This window comes from Durio zibethinus, chromosome 24 (assembly GCF_047325235.1).
Source record: "Durio zibethinus cultivar Kanyao isolate XHJ-2024 chromosome 24, ASM4732523v1, whole genome shotgun sequence".
Taxonomy (NCBI): Eukaryota; Viridiplantae; Streptophyta; class Magnoliopsida; order Malvales; family Malvaceae; genus Durio; species Durio zibethinus.
This window is the reverse complement of record NC_143185.1, coordinates 20,557,494-20,572,664: the sequence shown is the minus strand read 5'-3', so window position 1 is coordinate 20,572,664 and position 15,171 is coordinate 20,557,494. Positions and strand designations below refer to the sequence as shown.

The 15,171-nt window shown below is 34.3% G+C and overlaps 2 protein-coding genes and 1 pseudogene across 7 annotated transcripts; 1 reads left to right on the top strand and 2 right to left on the bottom strand.

Annotated features, from left to right (window-relative positions):
* Nucleotides 1-4,421: 4,421 nt before the first annotated feature.
* On the top strand, nt 4,422-7,353 carry LOC111317189 (tubby-like F-box protein 5). 4 transcript variants are annotated; one of them, XM_022919587.2, is made up of 6 exons: nt 4,422-4,627; nt 4,739-4,787; nt 5,085-5,468; nt 5,876-5,963; nt 6,212-6,341; nt 6,423-7,353. In XM_022919587.2, the coding sequence occupies exons 3-6, from the start codon at nt 5,124-5,126 to the stop codon at nt 7,093-7,095; spliced, it is 1,236 nt and encodes a 411-aa protein (XP_022775322.2). In that variant the 5' UTR covers nt 4,422-4,627; nt 4,739-4,787; nt 5,085-5,123; the 3' UTR covers nt 7,096-7,353. The 4 variants fall into 4 exon arrangements, with proteins under 4 accessions (XP_022775322.2, XP_089609668.1, XP_089609667.1 ...); XM_089753542.1 differs by lacking the exon at nt 4,739-4,787; XM_089753541.1 differs by having other exon boundaries at nt 4,422-4,787.
* Nucleotides 7,354-8,111: 758 nt separating this feature from the next.
* On the bottom strand, nt 8,112-10,023 carry LOC111317190 (anaphase-promoting complex subunit 10-like). 2 transcript variants are annotated; one of them, XM_089753544.1, is made up of 6 exons: nt 9,816-10,023; nt 9,669-9,729; nt 9,461-9,553; nt 9,306-9,376; nt 8,623-8,731; nt 8,112-8,529 (listed from the first exon to the last, which is right to left on the bottom strand). In XM_089753544.1, the coding sequence occupies exons 1-6, from the start codon at nt 9,992-9,994 to the stop codon at nt 8,491-8,493; spliced, it is 552 nt and encodes a 183-aa protein (XP_089609670.1). In that variant the 5' UTR covers nt 9,995-10,023; the 3' UTR covers nt 8,112-8,490. The 2 variants fall into 2 exon arrangements, with proteins under 2 accessions (XP_089609670.1, XP_022775324.1); XM_022919589.2 differs by having other exon boundaries at nt 8,627-8,731; nt 9,816-10,016.
* Nucleotides 10,024-11,289: 1,266 nt separating this feature from the next.
* Nucleotides 11,290-13,540, bottom strand: LOC111317187 (transcription factor HBI1-like; annotated as a pseudogene). Its single transcript, XR_016333174.1, has 7 exons — nt 13,087-13,540; nt 12,624-12,827; nt 12,398-12,532; nt 12,249-12,320; nt 11,932-12,138; nt 11,726-11,836; nt 11,290-11,515 (listed from the first exon to the last, which is right to left on the bottom strand). The product of XR_016333174.1 is annotated as a transcription factor HBI1-like (transcript).
* Between the last annotated feature and the right edge of the window lie 1,631 nt (nt 13,541-15,171).

Here is a 15,171-nt window from a genome sequence, read left to right as displayed (position 1 = left end):
CCATTGGGCCAATGGCATGCACCTGAACTGTAAAATCCTAGTTACAGCTATAATTTACTTTGGGTATTAGGAAGAAAGAAGAATATATATCGTGATGCTTCCCAAAGCCCGAGGTGAGTCCTTCGGCAAAATCAGAATCTAGCTTTTTACCTTGGTTTATCCATTAGAAAGTTAATTCAGAAAGGCTTACTTATAAGAATTTTGTAGCATTTCTTTGAAAGGCCAGTTTGCTTCTTTATGGACACATATCCTTCTTAAGATGCTTTGCAGAGAAACTTTGTATTGTTTATGACCAAACCATTTTCAAAACAGATAAATAAAGACGGAGGAATATCAATCTTAAAGTAAAGAAATGAGACAAGCATGCAATAGTACTTGAATTTCCTGAGTCCATAAGTAGAACCTCTGTTCTCGGATGGATAATCATGAGGGAGCTGCCATTGCTAGCAAAATTTCTTTGCTGCATTATAGTCCTCAGCATCCTCAACTGAGTTGCAGTAAATCACAAGGCTTACTTGCCAAAGGTGCAAATGGGTAGCCCAGAGGTCCCTTCGGCATGTGGCCAAAAGGTGAGAAGTAGCCTAGCTGCTAAAGAATTAATGGAAGCATTGCATTGCATGTGAAGACAAGTTGTCCATGGCGACCGAACGTCATGTGCTTTCCCTCGTCTCCCTTTCTCTTCCTCTTCCTTTTCCTACAGAAATATCCAAATCTAAATGGTTTAAAACTTTCATATCATGTGAAGCAGGGGAGTGAACAGAAATCACAAACTCCTATGGCAAGAAGATAGCAAAGACTGAAGAATGGAGTATAAGATTTATGATATTCAGCACTAGTGAGTAGTACTGGCAATGAATTAGTAACAAATGGCCTGAGTTATTATATGGACTTGACAACCTTGCCCATGCTCATTGCTGCCACACCAAAATCTCAAATATAAATACCCACTCAATCTCATAATCTAAAGGAGAATCTTTCTGATCAATGCATTTCCTAATAGACAAGCTATATTTTTCTTGTCCTACATGAAGAACATACAGAATCATCGATCACCCCGTAGTATTTTAGGTCAGCTGGTCAGGTAAGGCCGTTGTCATTTGACTAACCCTCCAAGGATTTCAGTTTAAGCTACACGATTCCAGATTATCCCAATTTCCCCAACCCACCCTGTGACAAAATCACATGCATGATTACACAATTTGATGTGATTCAACTTTGACAATATAAAAACAGTGAGGAAAATTAAATTTATCTTTGATCTTTCAATCAAATAAATTATAACCTTTGTTCTTCTGTTTTTCAAAAATGAATAGCAACCGACCAGACCAAAAGGATAAGGAAGAAAAATTGCAGACCTGAGGGCACTAAAAGTATATATAGCTCAAGAGGATTAATGAGAAATTGAGAACAAAGATTGACATAAACAGTCAAAGAACTTTCAGACAAAACTTAAATGAAAGATGTTTAGTTCCCTCCTTAATCAATAGCCATAACTTTAAAATGACAGATTTCAGACATGGGTTTTGTCGCTTTTTGCAAAACAAGTTTGTTTTCCTACAGCTTTGTCAAGATTAAGCAACAAAGACAGCAGTGTAATTGTATACAGGATTTAAACTTATATTTGGGATTTTTTTATGAAAATTTATAAAATTCTGCAAAAGAAGACGAAAATACTCGTATATTATGTTGATTTGTTGATGAAAATTGCTTGTTCCTCTCAATTTTGAACTTCAACATTACTACTATATTATATTATTACAAGTTCCAAAAATACCTCTTCCAGTGGAAAGATTTGCTCATGGCCATATGGCATGTCAATTCCAAGGTGGCAGCGACAGTAGGGGAAGAGTTAGCAACCAGGGAATGGGGTGCCTAACCTTATCGAAAACAGCCAACCCAAATTAATTTTCACACAAAATGAGGAGATTCAAGCTTGAGCAATGAGCAGTCCCCTTCATAGAACTAATTCTTAATCTTACAAAATACACTTATTCGAGAGAATCCATAAGCATGAAAGGAGAGACATGGGATTCACAATCAACGAAAAAACTTGGGCATCTAAGCGAGGCACGGAAAATGATGATTTTTCTTTGCCATTAAACGTGCATGTAACTGATGCAGTCGTTATCTCTTCCTTGTCTCCACTCTAATGACAGGCCTCGTGGGTTTACTACTGTTTCCGCCCTTTCATTCCTTGAACCTACAGCCAAGACGTTGCTACCGTTTATTTGTAGGAAAAAAAAAAGAATAATTGAAGTTGAAGAAGCTGACTCTGCTTTTGCTAGAAACTTGTGAACGGATAAAGTTGCTAGGTTAAGCAAATTTGGTCCACCAAAAATTAAGAAATCATGCAGGGAGAAACAATTAAGCCTACTAACCACTGGGAATGGGCTCCAGCAAGTGCATTTGGTGGACCAGCTGGGCTCTTATCTGACTTGGTACTCCAGCACTGATTGTAGTCTTCTTCCCATGAGTCAAACCTTTGACCCTACTAAAACTACAGAGCTAGGTTCTTTCGTGGGCCTCCAGTGTCCACGTATGCGGTAGATCATATAATTTCAGTTGACTCTAATCTGGATAGGCAGAGGTGAGAAAAAAAAATTTTAAATTCGATTCAAAATTATAATATTCATTAAGGTGAATTGATTTAAATTTAATTAATTTTAAATTAAAATATAAAAAATTAAAAAATTGAATTAAATTATATATTTTTATTAAATTTTATATATTTTTAAAATTAAAAAATTTAAATTTAAAAATCAATGAATTGAATCTCTAAAATTTAATTTAAATAATATTAATTTTAAAAAAATCAACTTAAATTTAGATTAAATTTAAAATTTTATAATATTATATATTATTTTAAAAAATCAAATCAAATTTGATTCATTGTCAATCATTATCATTCTTTAACGATGGTAAAACCAGATACACCCTCACGCAAGGGCCAAGGCTGGCTCAGGCTGCCGCGGTTTTTCACTGGGGGTGATGGCTACTGGCTAGGCCACGCCGGCCATTGTCTCCTGTCCATGGGGCTTGGATTTGGTTCAATAAACCAACCACACATTTTCGATTATTTGAGGAATAATGGAAGACAAATCGGAGAAATTTTTGGGACTTTCGGATTTTCTTTAATTGTTTGTATCTATAGATGCCAATTTGAACTTTTGTTTTTTATCTTGTCGCATGCATTCAAAATTGAAATTTTGAATTTTACATTATAGAAACTATTTCCTCAGCCCTTTTTTAAAAATTGCAGTGGCTTAATTATTACCTTTGCCTGTTTTTTTCCTAGGATTTTATCACCTTAACTAACACTTAAATTTTCATAAATTTTAAGACAAACTTGGGTAATTCAACTGTTAATAAAAAACAGGTACTATATCTTTTATCAACTCGAACTCGAAGAGGAGCTTGAATTTTTAAAATTTGAGTTTGAATCAGATAAATTTAATATTTATTTATATAAAATATATATAATTAGAGATCTAAATTATATATTAATATTTATAAATTATTCAGATTTGATTTGAATAAGATTTAAATTTGAATTAATTATTATCAAATCGAACTCAAATTTCGAATAATTTAATTTATTAAATAAATTAAATTCGAATTTTTTAATATTTCACTTCAAATAATTTACAAATTTAATCGAATTTTTTTATTTTAATAAATATTTTTATTATTTTAATTAAAAAATTATTATTTTATTATATATATATATAAATTCGAGTTCAAACTTGAATTTTAACATAAATAATAGAGTTTTGAAGTCGAGAATGGGAATCAAATTTTTTTGTTTAATAAATAAATTTAATTTAGTGAATTTAAATATCTTAATTTTTATTTTAAGTTGAATTCAAATTTAAAATTTAAAATTTAAAAAAATTCAAACTAAATTTTAAATAATAATTTTTTTATTATATTAACTCGATTTGATTTGATTAAATCGTTTTGTACAACATTTTTTGACTGTAATAATTGAATTAGATGCTTAAAAAAAAAATTTTAAATTTCATAAGACTTTTTTTTAATTGAACATTATCGAAATTAAACGAATATAACCGCAATTTCAGTCGATGAAATTGATTAGAATCGATATATACTCATCCTATTTTTTATTTTATAAAATTATTAGTAGGAAATTGATTTTTTTTTTTTAAGGTCTCCCATCAAATACTAATGGGTGGGTAGAAAAATACGTATCTCCATAAATACATGATTAATTGCCACGTGTCTTCATCAACTTGCTTTTTTGACTAAATGATCGTCAGTCCGAGTGAAAAGATTGTGAAATATCCTCCATTAAAATAATTAATCAAAAGATTACTTTGTAACGGACCCTAATTAAAAAAATAAACGACAAAAGAGTATTTTTTTTAATTATTATTATTTATATTACCAAAAACACCAAACAAAGAGATAGACTTTGGATCTGTTTCGAGTGAAAGAGCTTTTGTCCTACGAGCAAGAGAGCTGTGACTTACTGATTTGGAGAGAAAACTGGCGGTGATGGCGGTGGTGGTGGCGGGAAGTATAGAACGTCGGCGCTGATGGTGGTGGTAGTGGCACCGGCGTTGGCAATGACGTGGCCATCTTAGGATTCCCACTAATAAAAAGAAAAGTTGGCACCTTTTTTTTTGTTTACAGAAAACATTTTTAAGTATTTCTTTCTTTCATTCTGATCTGATCTTTATTGTTTGTTCGTGGTGTTGGTTGAACTTTGGTCCCTAAGAACGTTGGGATGCATCTGAGCTGGTTCAGTTCTGGGTTGATTTGAACCGGTTAGCTTAGAACTGGTTACATAATCTTTTTTCTTCTCAGAATCTCAAGTTTTAAACTTTTTTTTGGTTGATGATTCAGATAAAAAGAGATTCATTTTTCTACATTTTTTACATCATTTATTGATTGTTGATCTTGGGTTTTGTTTGTTTTTTGTTTTCTGGGTGTTAATTGAGTAAAGTTTCAATATTTTTATTATGGAGGTTGGTTTGATGAAACTTTGCTTGTAATGGAGCTGAGATTTTAATAGTGGAGAAAGTTGAATTTTCTTTTTTGGTGTTTTTGTTATATATTTGCAGTTGAATATTGAGAGATTGGATGTAGTATGCTTATAAAAGATGCCATTAAAGAGTATGTTCAAGGAGATTAAGGATGGGATTGGGAACATATCAAAGAGAGAAGGGGAAAGCAAGCCTTGGCGTAGCCGGACTAGAACCCATGTTGCTCCTGATCAAGCACCACGCGAATCTGAATTGGCAGAACAGAGCCCGTGGGCGAATCTACCGACTGAATTGCTCTTAGATATCATCCAGAGGGTTGAAGGGAGTGAGACAGCTTGGCCTGCTCGAGCTGTTGTTGTTTTTTGTGCTGCAGTTTGTAGGTCTTGGAGGGAAATTACAAAGGAGATTGTGAAGACTCCTGAGCAATGTGGAATGCTCACATTTCCCATCTCATTGAAGCAGGTTATGCTCTTTCCTTATTGGAAAATATGTCATTTTGATCCCTTGAGAATGAACTATTGGATATTTAGATTTTAGCTAAATTTACGTCAAGGGGAGGAAAAAACTCAACAACTTTGCGCAGATATATTGGTTGCATGCACTTTTGTCAAGAACGTATTTGTCTTGAAATCAATATTTCTAAGGTGTATGTTGAGATGAACACTGGCTAATAGATGAATGTATAATTTTCATATTAAGAACTTTGGAATGCATGCATATAAAGCTAAGTCTAAATTTTCCTAACCCGTGTGTATGCTACACATTCAACAATAAATCTCATGCCTGTGTCCTTAAGTAAGGGGAGTGGCTATTTTCTTATTCTTCCTTCTAAAAGATTGTTTATATATTCTCTTTGTGTTTATTAACAGCCGGGTCCTCGTGAGTCCCCAATTCAATGCTATATTAGAAGGGACAGAGCAACTTCTACATATCTTTTGTTCTATGGTCTAGTGCCTTGTAAGTCATCTTGTTCTGATGTCCGTAGTTACTATTATGCATGACTGATGTGCATTTATACTTGCCATTCTTATCTGGAAAAAAATTTTGCTCCGAGGGTTACTCGGCTTTGTAGTTATGTTGTTTTTTTACATTCTTTTAGCCAAATAACATATTCAAAACTTAAAAACCTCATTGAAGGTATCACTTTTATGATGCTTCGTCACTTTTCAAGAGGTATTCACTTGTGTTGCTTTTTTGATTTACAGCTGAGGGAGAGAGTGATAAATTGCTGTTGGCAGCAAGAAAGGTCAGAAGGGCAACATGCACAGACTTTATTGTATCTTTGGTTGCAGATGATTTTTCTAGGGCCAGCAATACGTATGTTGGTAAACTAAGGCAAGTTCGCATTTAGATTTCTTATTTTTGGCTGATTATTCTGTCTTGATGTCTACGATGACATATTAAAATTCTTTTCAGGTCTAATTTTTTAGGTACCAAGTTCACCATATATGACAGCCAACCTCCGTGTGACTCAATAATCCCATCATATACCCGATCAAATCGTAGATTTCACTCTAAGCGGGTGTCTCCAAGATTACCTGCTTGTAACTACAGCATAGGTACCGTTACCTATGAGCTCAATGTTCTGCGAACACGAGGACCAAGGAGAATGCATTGCATTTTGCACTCAATTCCTGTCTCTGCTGTTCAAGAAGGGGGCATTACCCCAACAACATCAGCATTCCCAAAATCCTTTGATGAACAACTTTCTCCCTTACCCGGTTCAAAAGGAAAGGAACCAGTGCTAGACACAAGCTCCCCGAGCCTCCCCGCCACACCAGTATTCTCCCTGGGCTCAGGAGATCCATTAACCCTTAAAAACAAGGCTCCTAGATGGCATGAACAGTTACAGTGCTGGTGCCTTAACTTCAAGGGGCGTGTGACAGTGGCCTCTGTTAAGAATTTCCAGCTTGTTGCAGCTGTTGAGCCGTCACATAATGTATCATATGAAGAGCAAGAGAAGGTAATCTTACAGTTTGGAAAAATTGGCAAAGACATCTTCACCATGGATTATCGATACCCTCTATCTGCTTTCCAAGCCTTTGCAATCTGCCTAAGCAGCTTTGACACCAAACCAGCTTGTGAATGATCACCACTGATCGAAGATGCACATCATTGGTGTTGCCATGGATTATTATTACCCTTCCATGTTTCCAAGCTTCCGAAATTTACCAGAGTAGCTTTATCCCAAATTGGCCTGTGAATGATAGCATGTTGATAAGAGATACACATCTTTCTCCTCTGGAATGCTTCCTGTATTATGTTCTAATGGAAGCTTTTCTGATCATGCAATCTGACTCGTATGTTGTTTGATCATACCTTAGAATCAAAACGAAATTAACCGCCATTTACCTATATCTAATATTATTTTTCATTAAGCATGCATGCTTGATGTAATACTTAGGCACTTCTTTACTTGACACATACTCCGCTCGTACCTACTTGTTGCTTTAGCATCTGTCTTGGTCAAAGTTCAGCTCTCATTACTCGTGCCAAATAGGAAAACACCAAGTTTGAGGGGGTTTGATGCTTGCTTTTCCTCTATCAAGTAATGGTAGTTGCAATTATTTCCCTTACATTAAAAGTATCGTCCCAGCCAAAGCCACACCCGAAGGGGAAAGGAATCAAGGCCTTCACCAACTTGTAAGATCCGTAGTAACAATAGCAGATGTATGACCTGAATATTCACGTGGTGATATATATAGAATCAGCTGGCCCACTAAAGCAATACCAGGAGCAGCTTCTAGAAAACGAGTTACCATAACACATGCAAATGCTGAAATTGGTAAATGTATCATATTTGAAACCTAGATACCGCATGATTTGAATCTCAGGTCTTGGAATGTTTCTAAATGTCCTTGATGTCTCATTCTTTAGAATTGATACAGCAGCCTTTATCCTGGTGTTTCCAGTAAATTCGGGAACATGCATTCACACCTTGGAATCTATATCACATCTCCAATATTTCAAATGATAATAAGATTTCAAGGTAACCTGACCAGACCAAGCCAAACCGTGGCAAGTTCATTTCTTTTCCCTTGGAAATGTGAACTTTAACTGTTGACATACAAGGTAAGATACAGGAACAAGGACAACAATAATTGGTTGCAGAGTGACAAATCCAAATATCTATTGCCTTTACTCAAATAATAGAATGTCAAAATGTCCAGACATTCGAAAAAAAGATGGGGAAAGAACCTAAAAAGGGAGACTATCCAAGCAAGTTTTAAACCATCTGATCAGCACAATCACAAAGGAGTGAAAACCCGACAATGCCACCTCTATAAAACCGTCATCATGTTATAGATTTACATTCCTCTGAGAAACTCCCCTTAGCGCTAAAGAAATACTATATGGTTGCTTTCAGCAACATGCTTAGTTCTCTTCAATCTGAGACTAGATTCCGCATTTCAAATTCCATGTCCTTTACTACCCCAACTCAGGTCACACTTATTATCTCACAGTGGAGTATGTAATGAATTCCCTAGAGGTAAATTGGAATGGTTGGTGTGGAATAGGATTCCTGCAAGAGAGCATTTAAACAACAAAAAGGTTTAAATTAGAAAATTTGTGATTAAAAAACTGATGAACAGAAAGATGTAAGGATCTATTGTACAGACGGTCGAGGTCCATAAACTTTGATCTGGCGCACATGAGTGTCCCTCCCATTGAGGTGATTTGACAAAACCGCAATTTGCAGCATAAAGGTATTGACAAAAGTTTCACTGCAAGACATTTTGATTAATCAGTGCCAAGATAAATCTCCCTATGCCGAATATAATTTTCCTCAATAATTAGCTAGTATATGCACTTTTCTGATCTAGTTACAAACTGTTGATATTAACTAACAGTGTATAGCAATATAGTACTAACTATTAACATTGTCACTGAAACTTAAGAAGCAAGCATATGAAATTCTGATACGTCTCTATTTGTTTCGATCCATACTATGTCTTCAATGGCACTCAACATAAACCAAACACAAATGCTAGTCAGTACTTAGAATAGGAATTAATTGATGATCATTTTTGAGGTTGCGTTTTATTATCAATCAACCTAAAAAGGAAATAATTGGAATAATTACCAGGGACCTAAACCAATATGTAGCAAAGAAGTTTCAAGCTTTTTTGTGAAGAAATAAACTAGTCTTTTGATCTGCTAATAAAGAACAAACAGTCAGTGATCATGATTAACAACATTGCACCAATAGCCAACAAAAGAAACATGATCAAACCAAATACTTCAAAAATTAATAGCATAAACAGTTGAACTGCAACAATGTTGCCAATTGCAACTCACCGAGGATCATTTCCAGATAATGAAAGATAAATCCAACCAGTCGGCTTGACAAGTTCCACAGTTTTAATCTCCTATAGAAAACATTCACATACAAAATAACCAACCTGGTAAGAGTCCACAATTCTAAATGTAAAACTGAAGATTACAGATTATACCTTCAAGTTATGGAAGCCATCACCAGCTCGAATAGAGATCTTACTTGGTGTGTAGCTCTCATCAAGCTTGAAATCCATATAAAGTACAACTAACTTCAAAAACCCAGAAACAAAGCCCACAAATTGTCAAAAACCCATCATCAAAATTCAATAAAAATAAAAATTTTGTGAAAAAAAAAAATCAACCCAAAGCAAAATTTCCACATACTTGCAACTTAACCTTCTTCTGGAACTGAATGTTAACTAAATGAGGCTGTGCTCCATCTGATCTGAAAGCCACTCAAAATAATTTAAAAGAAGTGAGAACTGAGAGAAAAAATGGAGTCAAAATTTGAAAGAGATTACTGTGTTTAACTGCCAATAGTTTTCAAGATTGTCGTCACGGAGAGAAGAGACGCCATTGCCAGTTTTACAAGAGCTGACACTCCAAGCTGCTTTTTTGCCCATTTCTCTAAGGTCATCGTCGACTATTAGATGTTGATTTCCTCCTATAATCTTCCCTTCTTCTTCTAACTCCAAAGATTCTGTAGCCATTTTTTAAAAAAATGAAAACCCTAATTTTGATCCTTTATATTAGGTTAACAATACAGAAGATTTTGAATATTCTCGGTTATTCGAATATTCTTATATTATATTTTATAAAAATATTATGGATCATAATTTATATTTATATGAAAAAAATAAAATATTTTTTAATTAATATTATTATTAAAATTTTATATTCATATTATTTTTATATTTTTTATTTATATTATATTTATGTTATCTATTTTAACGAATTTTAAATTATCAACATTAATTTTAAAGATACGAACAGGATTACATATTTGATTTTCGTTTTTAAGAAATTGCATTTGTTTTAATAATTTTCAAGGCATGAACAAGGAGTAATGTTTACTACATTTCACTAAATTTTATTACTACCTCCATTTTTTTTTTTCTTATTTTAAAATTTGAAAGAAAATTTACAAAATCGAAGGTTTAAAGACTTTTGCCTTTTAATTTATGGTTAACCCCCTTACATTTTTTATATGAAGTGGTTTAATTTTAATCAAGTTGAAAATTTCTAATTATAGGTTCAAATTTTGCATTGTGATGCCAACAAAGTTTGATACAATTGATAAGAAAAAACTTTTTGTTAACAAAAAAAAAAAAAAATTTGTATTAACAGACCCATGTAAAAAATAAAAATAAAAAAAACCAAAATTTTGTGTTAAGAGTCAAAACATTCTTAAATTTTTATTACAAAACATAATACATTACTTTAGTCCAACTTATAATTAAAGTCAAATTCTTAGATATAATAGCTGCTTCTGATGATGTTTGTGGTAAATAAACGTGAGCCAACCAGGAGCAATTGCAAAACCAATTTTTATTCAACTGTGAATTGATATTGGAAAGGTAGATGGATGAACCAACCAGGAGCAATTGGAGAAAACAGCTTGCGGCCTCCGTGATGATCAAGAATTTCGGGTGTTGTATCTGATTGAACTCGTCTTTGCTTCTTGTTCTGCAAACTGACAAAGCTTATCCAATGAGGCACAAATTGGGTGGCAGCTGGGCCATTTCTGACATCTATCATCTATCTTTCTTGCCCCCACAAATCCACAATGATTTTGAAGTTTCCAACTGAATGCCGCCGATGACATTTTCTATTCCTATCAGTTTTTTTCTATTTTTTTATGGCAATCTCAGTGTAGTCCTGTCCACCTTCTCTCGTCAGTTTCACAGGCTAAAGACATATCCATGTTCATTATATTGGCCAAACACACACACACACACACAAGAAAGATATCTCTAGTCATTATACAGTGGAAATATGGAAAATCTTGTGATTAATCATATGGATGGCATTTATTAGAATATTGGACTATACATGAAGAACAGTTCATTGGAATCATAGTAATAATCCTGTAAGATGGTGAATAGTGTAAACAAAATCTCCATCTTGATACTGCTAGGATTTCAGCAATGGTAACTATCAGAATCTTTGAACTAAATCCTGTAAGAGGGTGATAATCATCTTAAAGTTTGATATTATTCCAGGAATAGTATCTGCAGAAAACAAGTAAACAACAAACTTAGCAGGTAATGAGGCAGATGTTTTTTCAAGGTGGGAGAATGGACAAACAAAAAACAAATATATCCTGCAAGTCTAATGACTAATGAAGAAGGGGATTATCATTTTCAAATCACATTAGAAAAGTTTATATACAGAGAGGAATTGGACGGGAAAATAACAGAAAGAGAGATTGCAAGAGCTACCTGTTGATGTTGGAGACAAAAATTAGTTGATCATTCTTAATGAAACCCCATATTGTACGCAATGTAAAGACCTTGAGGGTCTGTATTCCAAGTTGAATATGGTTGCAGTTGCTGCAATATCATTTTGAGGCATGTAAGACATAACAAAAGGTCAAAAATCATAGCAGGGAATAAGAGTAGTTAAAACAACAGATAGGAATAATTACAGTGATGCAGAATGAGCTGAGAGCTTGTTCTGGGTTAGACATACAAGCACTTGCAATTCCTTCATTTGCTGTTAGCGGAGGGCGCATTGTCGCATCTAGCATGCAATTTACAGCTTCTTTTTGCAATGGATTCAACAGAAGGGAGGCCAAATTGGCCATTGCTGGTGACTTAGCGGCTGCTAGAAAATTGGCGACATAAGCAGGAAACTTCATTGCATGATTATTTTAAGCACAAGTCAGTCATAGAAGAAGTCACTTGTTATCCATTTCCTCCAATGATCAGTGAGAAAGGACAATCCAGGAAGCTGTTTTCTTACCTCTTTCACAGGTAGGTTGTCAACATTGAATCCTACACTTGGATTTACAGCAGCAAGCTTCATAGACAAGAACTGCAAGTAACCTGACAAGTTAACAGAAAGATGTGCTAAAATAATAAAGGCTAATAAGATCGATCTGTCTATCTTACCTCAATTTGTCTTTGGAGAGATTGAACATAGTTGATTATTTCATCAAGAATTCCAGCTTTGCCTGTGATTTTATTGCTACCGGGGACCAAATCTTGCAAGCATTTCATCTTCTTACTAATCCTTTCCCTTCTGGCCTTTACAGACATATTAAGGTCATATCAGTTAAGATTACAGTAATTTTCCTTAGCAAGTAAAACTCAGAATTCAAAATATTTTCCTACTTACTCTTTCTGCCAAGCTGTGACTGTCAGTAGCCTGGCCACTACGTGCCCTTACATGAATGTAATCTGGCTTCTGAACCTCTGAAGCCTTGGAGTTCTCCTTCGAAGAATTTCTGGAAACTTCTGCACTGTATTTCGTTTTCACCTCAGGTTCCCCTTCCACTTCTCCTTTAATCCTCTTATCTTTGCACTTATGGTCTGCAACAGCCTGTACAACAAAAGTCAAATGCCTTAAATGACTACTACAACTGCTTTGATCTAGTAATTCACTAGACTTTACTCTTATCCCCTCTGTGCTGGAGGCAACTGAATCAAATTTATCACAATTCATACATGGTTTCTTTCTTTAATCAAAGAAAAACCAATGCGTCAAAATGATTAAATTTATTCAAAAGTTCATAATTCATTCTTCTAAGAAGCTACAACTCAAAAAGTGAAAAAAATTGAGTGAAGACACAGTAACAAACCTCTGCTTTTCTCTTGTTAAAGCTCTCTCTGCCAGTGGTGGACTCCATTTTCTCCAAAATCACATCATCTCCTTCCTCTTTCGTAACCGCAGTCTGGAAAGCTGTCATCTGACAGCTAGAAGTACGACAATACAGTAACCTGCAGCAGCCTCTGGCGGCACCAAATCCATCTTACTGGCACCAAACTCTGGTCCAGCTGCTGAAAAGTTCACAAATCACTAACCAGATAAATTTCTGGCTTTTCCAGCTCAACTAACTGTCGATTACCTAAAATGCCTCCAAGCAAACCCTGAAACTGAGGCACTGAAGTTCCACAAAACTCAACAGGATTATTATTTTGGACCACATTATTTAGCTGCTGCAACCATTTCAACCTTGCTTGTTGTCTCTCAAGCAGTGTCATGTCCATCCCGTTAAAGGTACAGCTTTCCAGGAAGTGCAAACCATGTAACATCTCTGGTCAATCTCTAAGGAGGAGAAATGGGATTTTGCTTTGTTCTCTTAACTTTTTCAGACCTTTTTTTCCAGGGAAACTAGTTGTTACTACGATGAAAGAAGAGAATGAATCAGAAAGCTGACTTAATAAAGATGAATTTGCAAGTATATATATATATATATATATATATATATATATATATTTATATAAAGAAAAGGATTTGGATAGAAGAGAGACAATGTATCACAAAAGAATGCAAGCCATCGGCGACAGCTTGTGGGCAATGTGACGCAGTGACATAACCGCCACGGAGAATGCCTACTCATAACAGAAAACAGAGGGGCTGCGAAACGGGGTTGGGGTTTGGATTCTGGTTGAGGTTAATCTTTTCAAGGTTTGGTGGAGGTAATTCAAATGAATGGTGATATTTCGAGGCTTCACGTGCAGGTTAAAACTTCGGATCTGGTGAGTTTTCAATGGCAAAAAGTCTTCAGCTCTAAACAAACAATCAAATCAAGTTGTTTGATGAACGTTCTATTTAAGTAATAAACCAATAAAAAGAGGAAAAAAATAACACAAATAATACTACTAATCTTTACTTCTTTTGTCATTTTTTAAAAAAGTATGTTAGGCATTAAGTTTTAATCTGATAAAATTTCAAGAATAGATTTTTATTCTTCTTGGCTCAAGCTTTTTTTTAGTTAAAAATTAATTATCAGAATGCCTTTTATTATTAGAATCAAAGTCATCTTGACCGACTATCTGATCAGAGAATTTTGAAACAAATATAAAAATATTAATATTAGATCAAACTTGGAATAAACAATTGCAGAAGCTCTTAGACATTATACTAAAAAATGTAAATTTATGAATATGATCTGTTGATATAATACTGAAATTTTAATAATCAAATATCAAATTTTGATAATCTCAAAAAAATATATATATAAATTTAAATACAATACAGTAATCCGTTTTAAAATAGCAAACAGATTAAAAAATAAGGCCAAGTCTCAATATCACTAGAAACTGTCCATTTCAAGTTTGGCATAATCAAAAACGGTATGGAATCTGGATAAAGGGCAGCAAAAAAGCAAATCTTTCTGTAACTACAAAGCAACCAGCTGCAAAGATACATTGCAATATCCTGTGACAGATTCAGGGACAAACCTGTTAAATATATGCACTTTTACAGGTATGTATGAGTTACATATAGCTTGAAGCTCATAGAGGATAAGAGGTAGGGGGCTGGTTAACAAAAAGACCTCTGTTTTCCAGGCAAAGAATATTTGCATGGATATATTGAATGGATTATATGAGTGACAATGTTTGCCAAACTAGGGCATCATAAAAACAAATGCCACCAACCAGCTTTTTTCTTAATCTAAGAAACTCACATCACAAGACCTAGATCACAGCGAGCTTCTTCATGTTTAATACTTGTTGTTTTTGTAGCAGTTAAGTTAGGCAAAAAAAAAAAAAAGAGATGGAACTACCATTGAAGTTATATTTCAACCATATTTGAGATTATTATATTTAGTTTAGGGTTCTGGTTTCATTGATGGACTGTTATTTTCAATTTTCATGAACTTCATGGTGCGTTAACAGTTGCTTACCGATGATGGGGTTAAAATATGAGGGACAAAATC

What these genes read in the sequence shown, in the direction of transcription:
- LOC111317189 (XM_089753542.1), top strand. Translation starts at nt 5,124, where the DNA reads ATGCCATTAAAGAGTATGTTCAAGGAGATTAAGGATGGGATTGGGAAC. An exon ending in TTCCCATCTCATTGAAGCAG is followed by an intron (nt 5,469 to 5,875) that starts GTTATGCTCTTT and finishes GTTTATTAACAG; the next exon opens with CCGGGTCCTCGTGAGTCCCC. An exon ending in GTTCTATGGTCTAGTGCCTT is followed by an intron (nt 5,964 to 6,211) that starts GTAAGTCATCTT and finishes TTTGATTTACAG; the next exon opens with CTGAGGGAGAGAGTGATAAA.
- LOC111317190 (XM_022919589.2), bottom strand. Translation starts at nt 9,994, where the DNA reads ATGGCTACAGAATCTTTGGAGTTAGAAGAAGAAGGGAAGATTATAGGA. An exon ending in AGAAGAAGGTTAAGTTGCAA is followed by an intron (nt 9,554 to 9,668) that starts GTATGTGGAAAT and finishes GGGTTTTTGAAG; the next exon opens with TTAGTTGTACTTTATATGGA. An exon ending in AAAGTTTATGGACCTCGACC is followed by an intron (nt 8,530 to 8,626) that starts GTCTGTACAATA and finishes GCTCTCTTGCAG; the next exon opens with GAATCCTATTCCACACCAAC.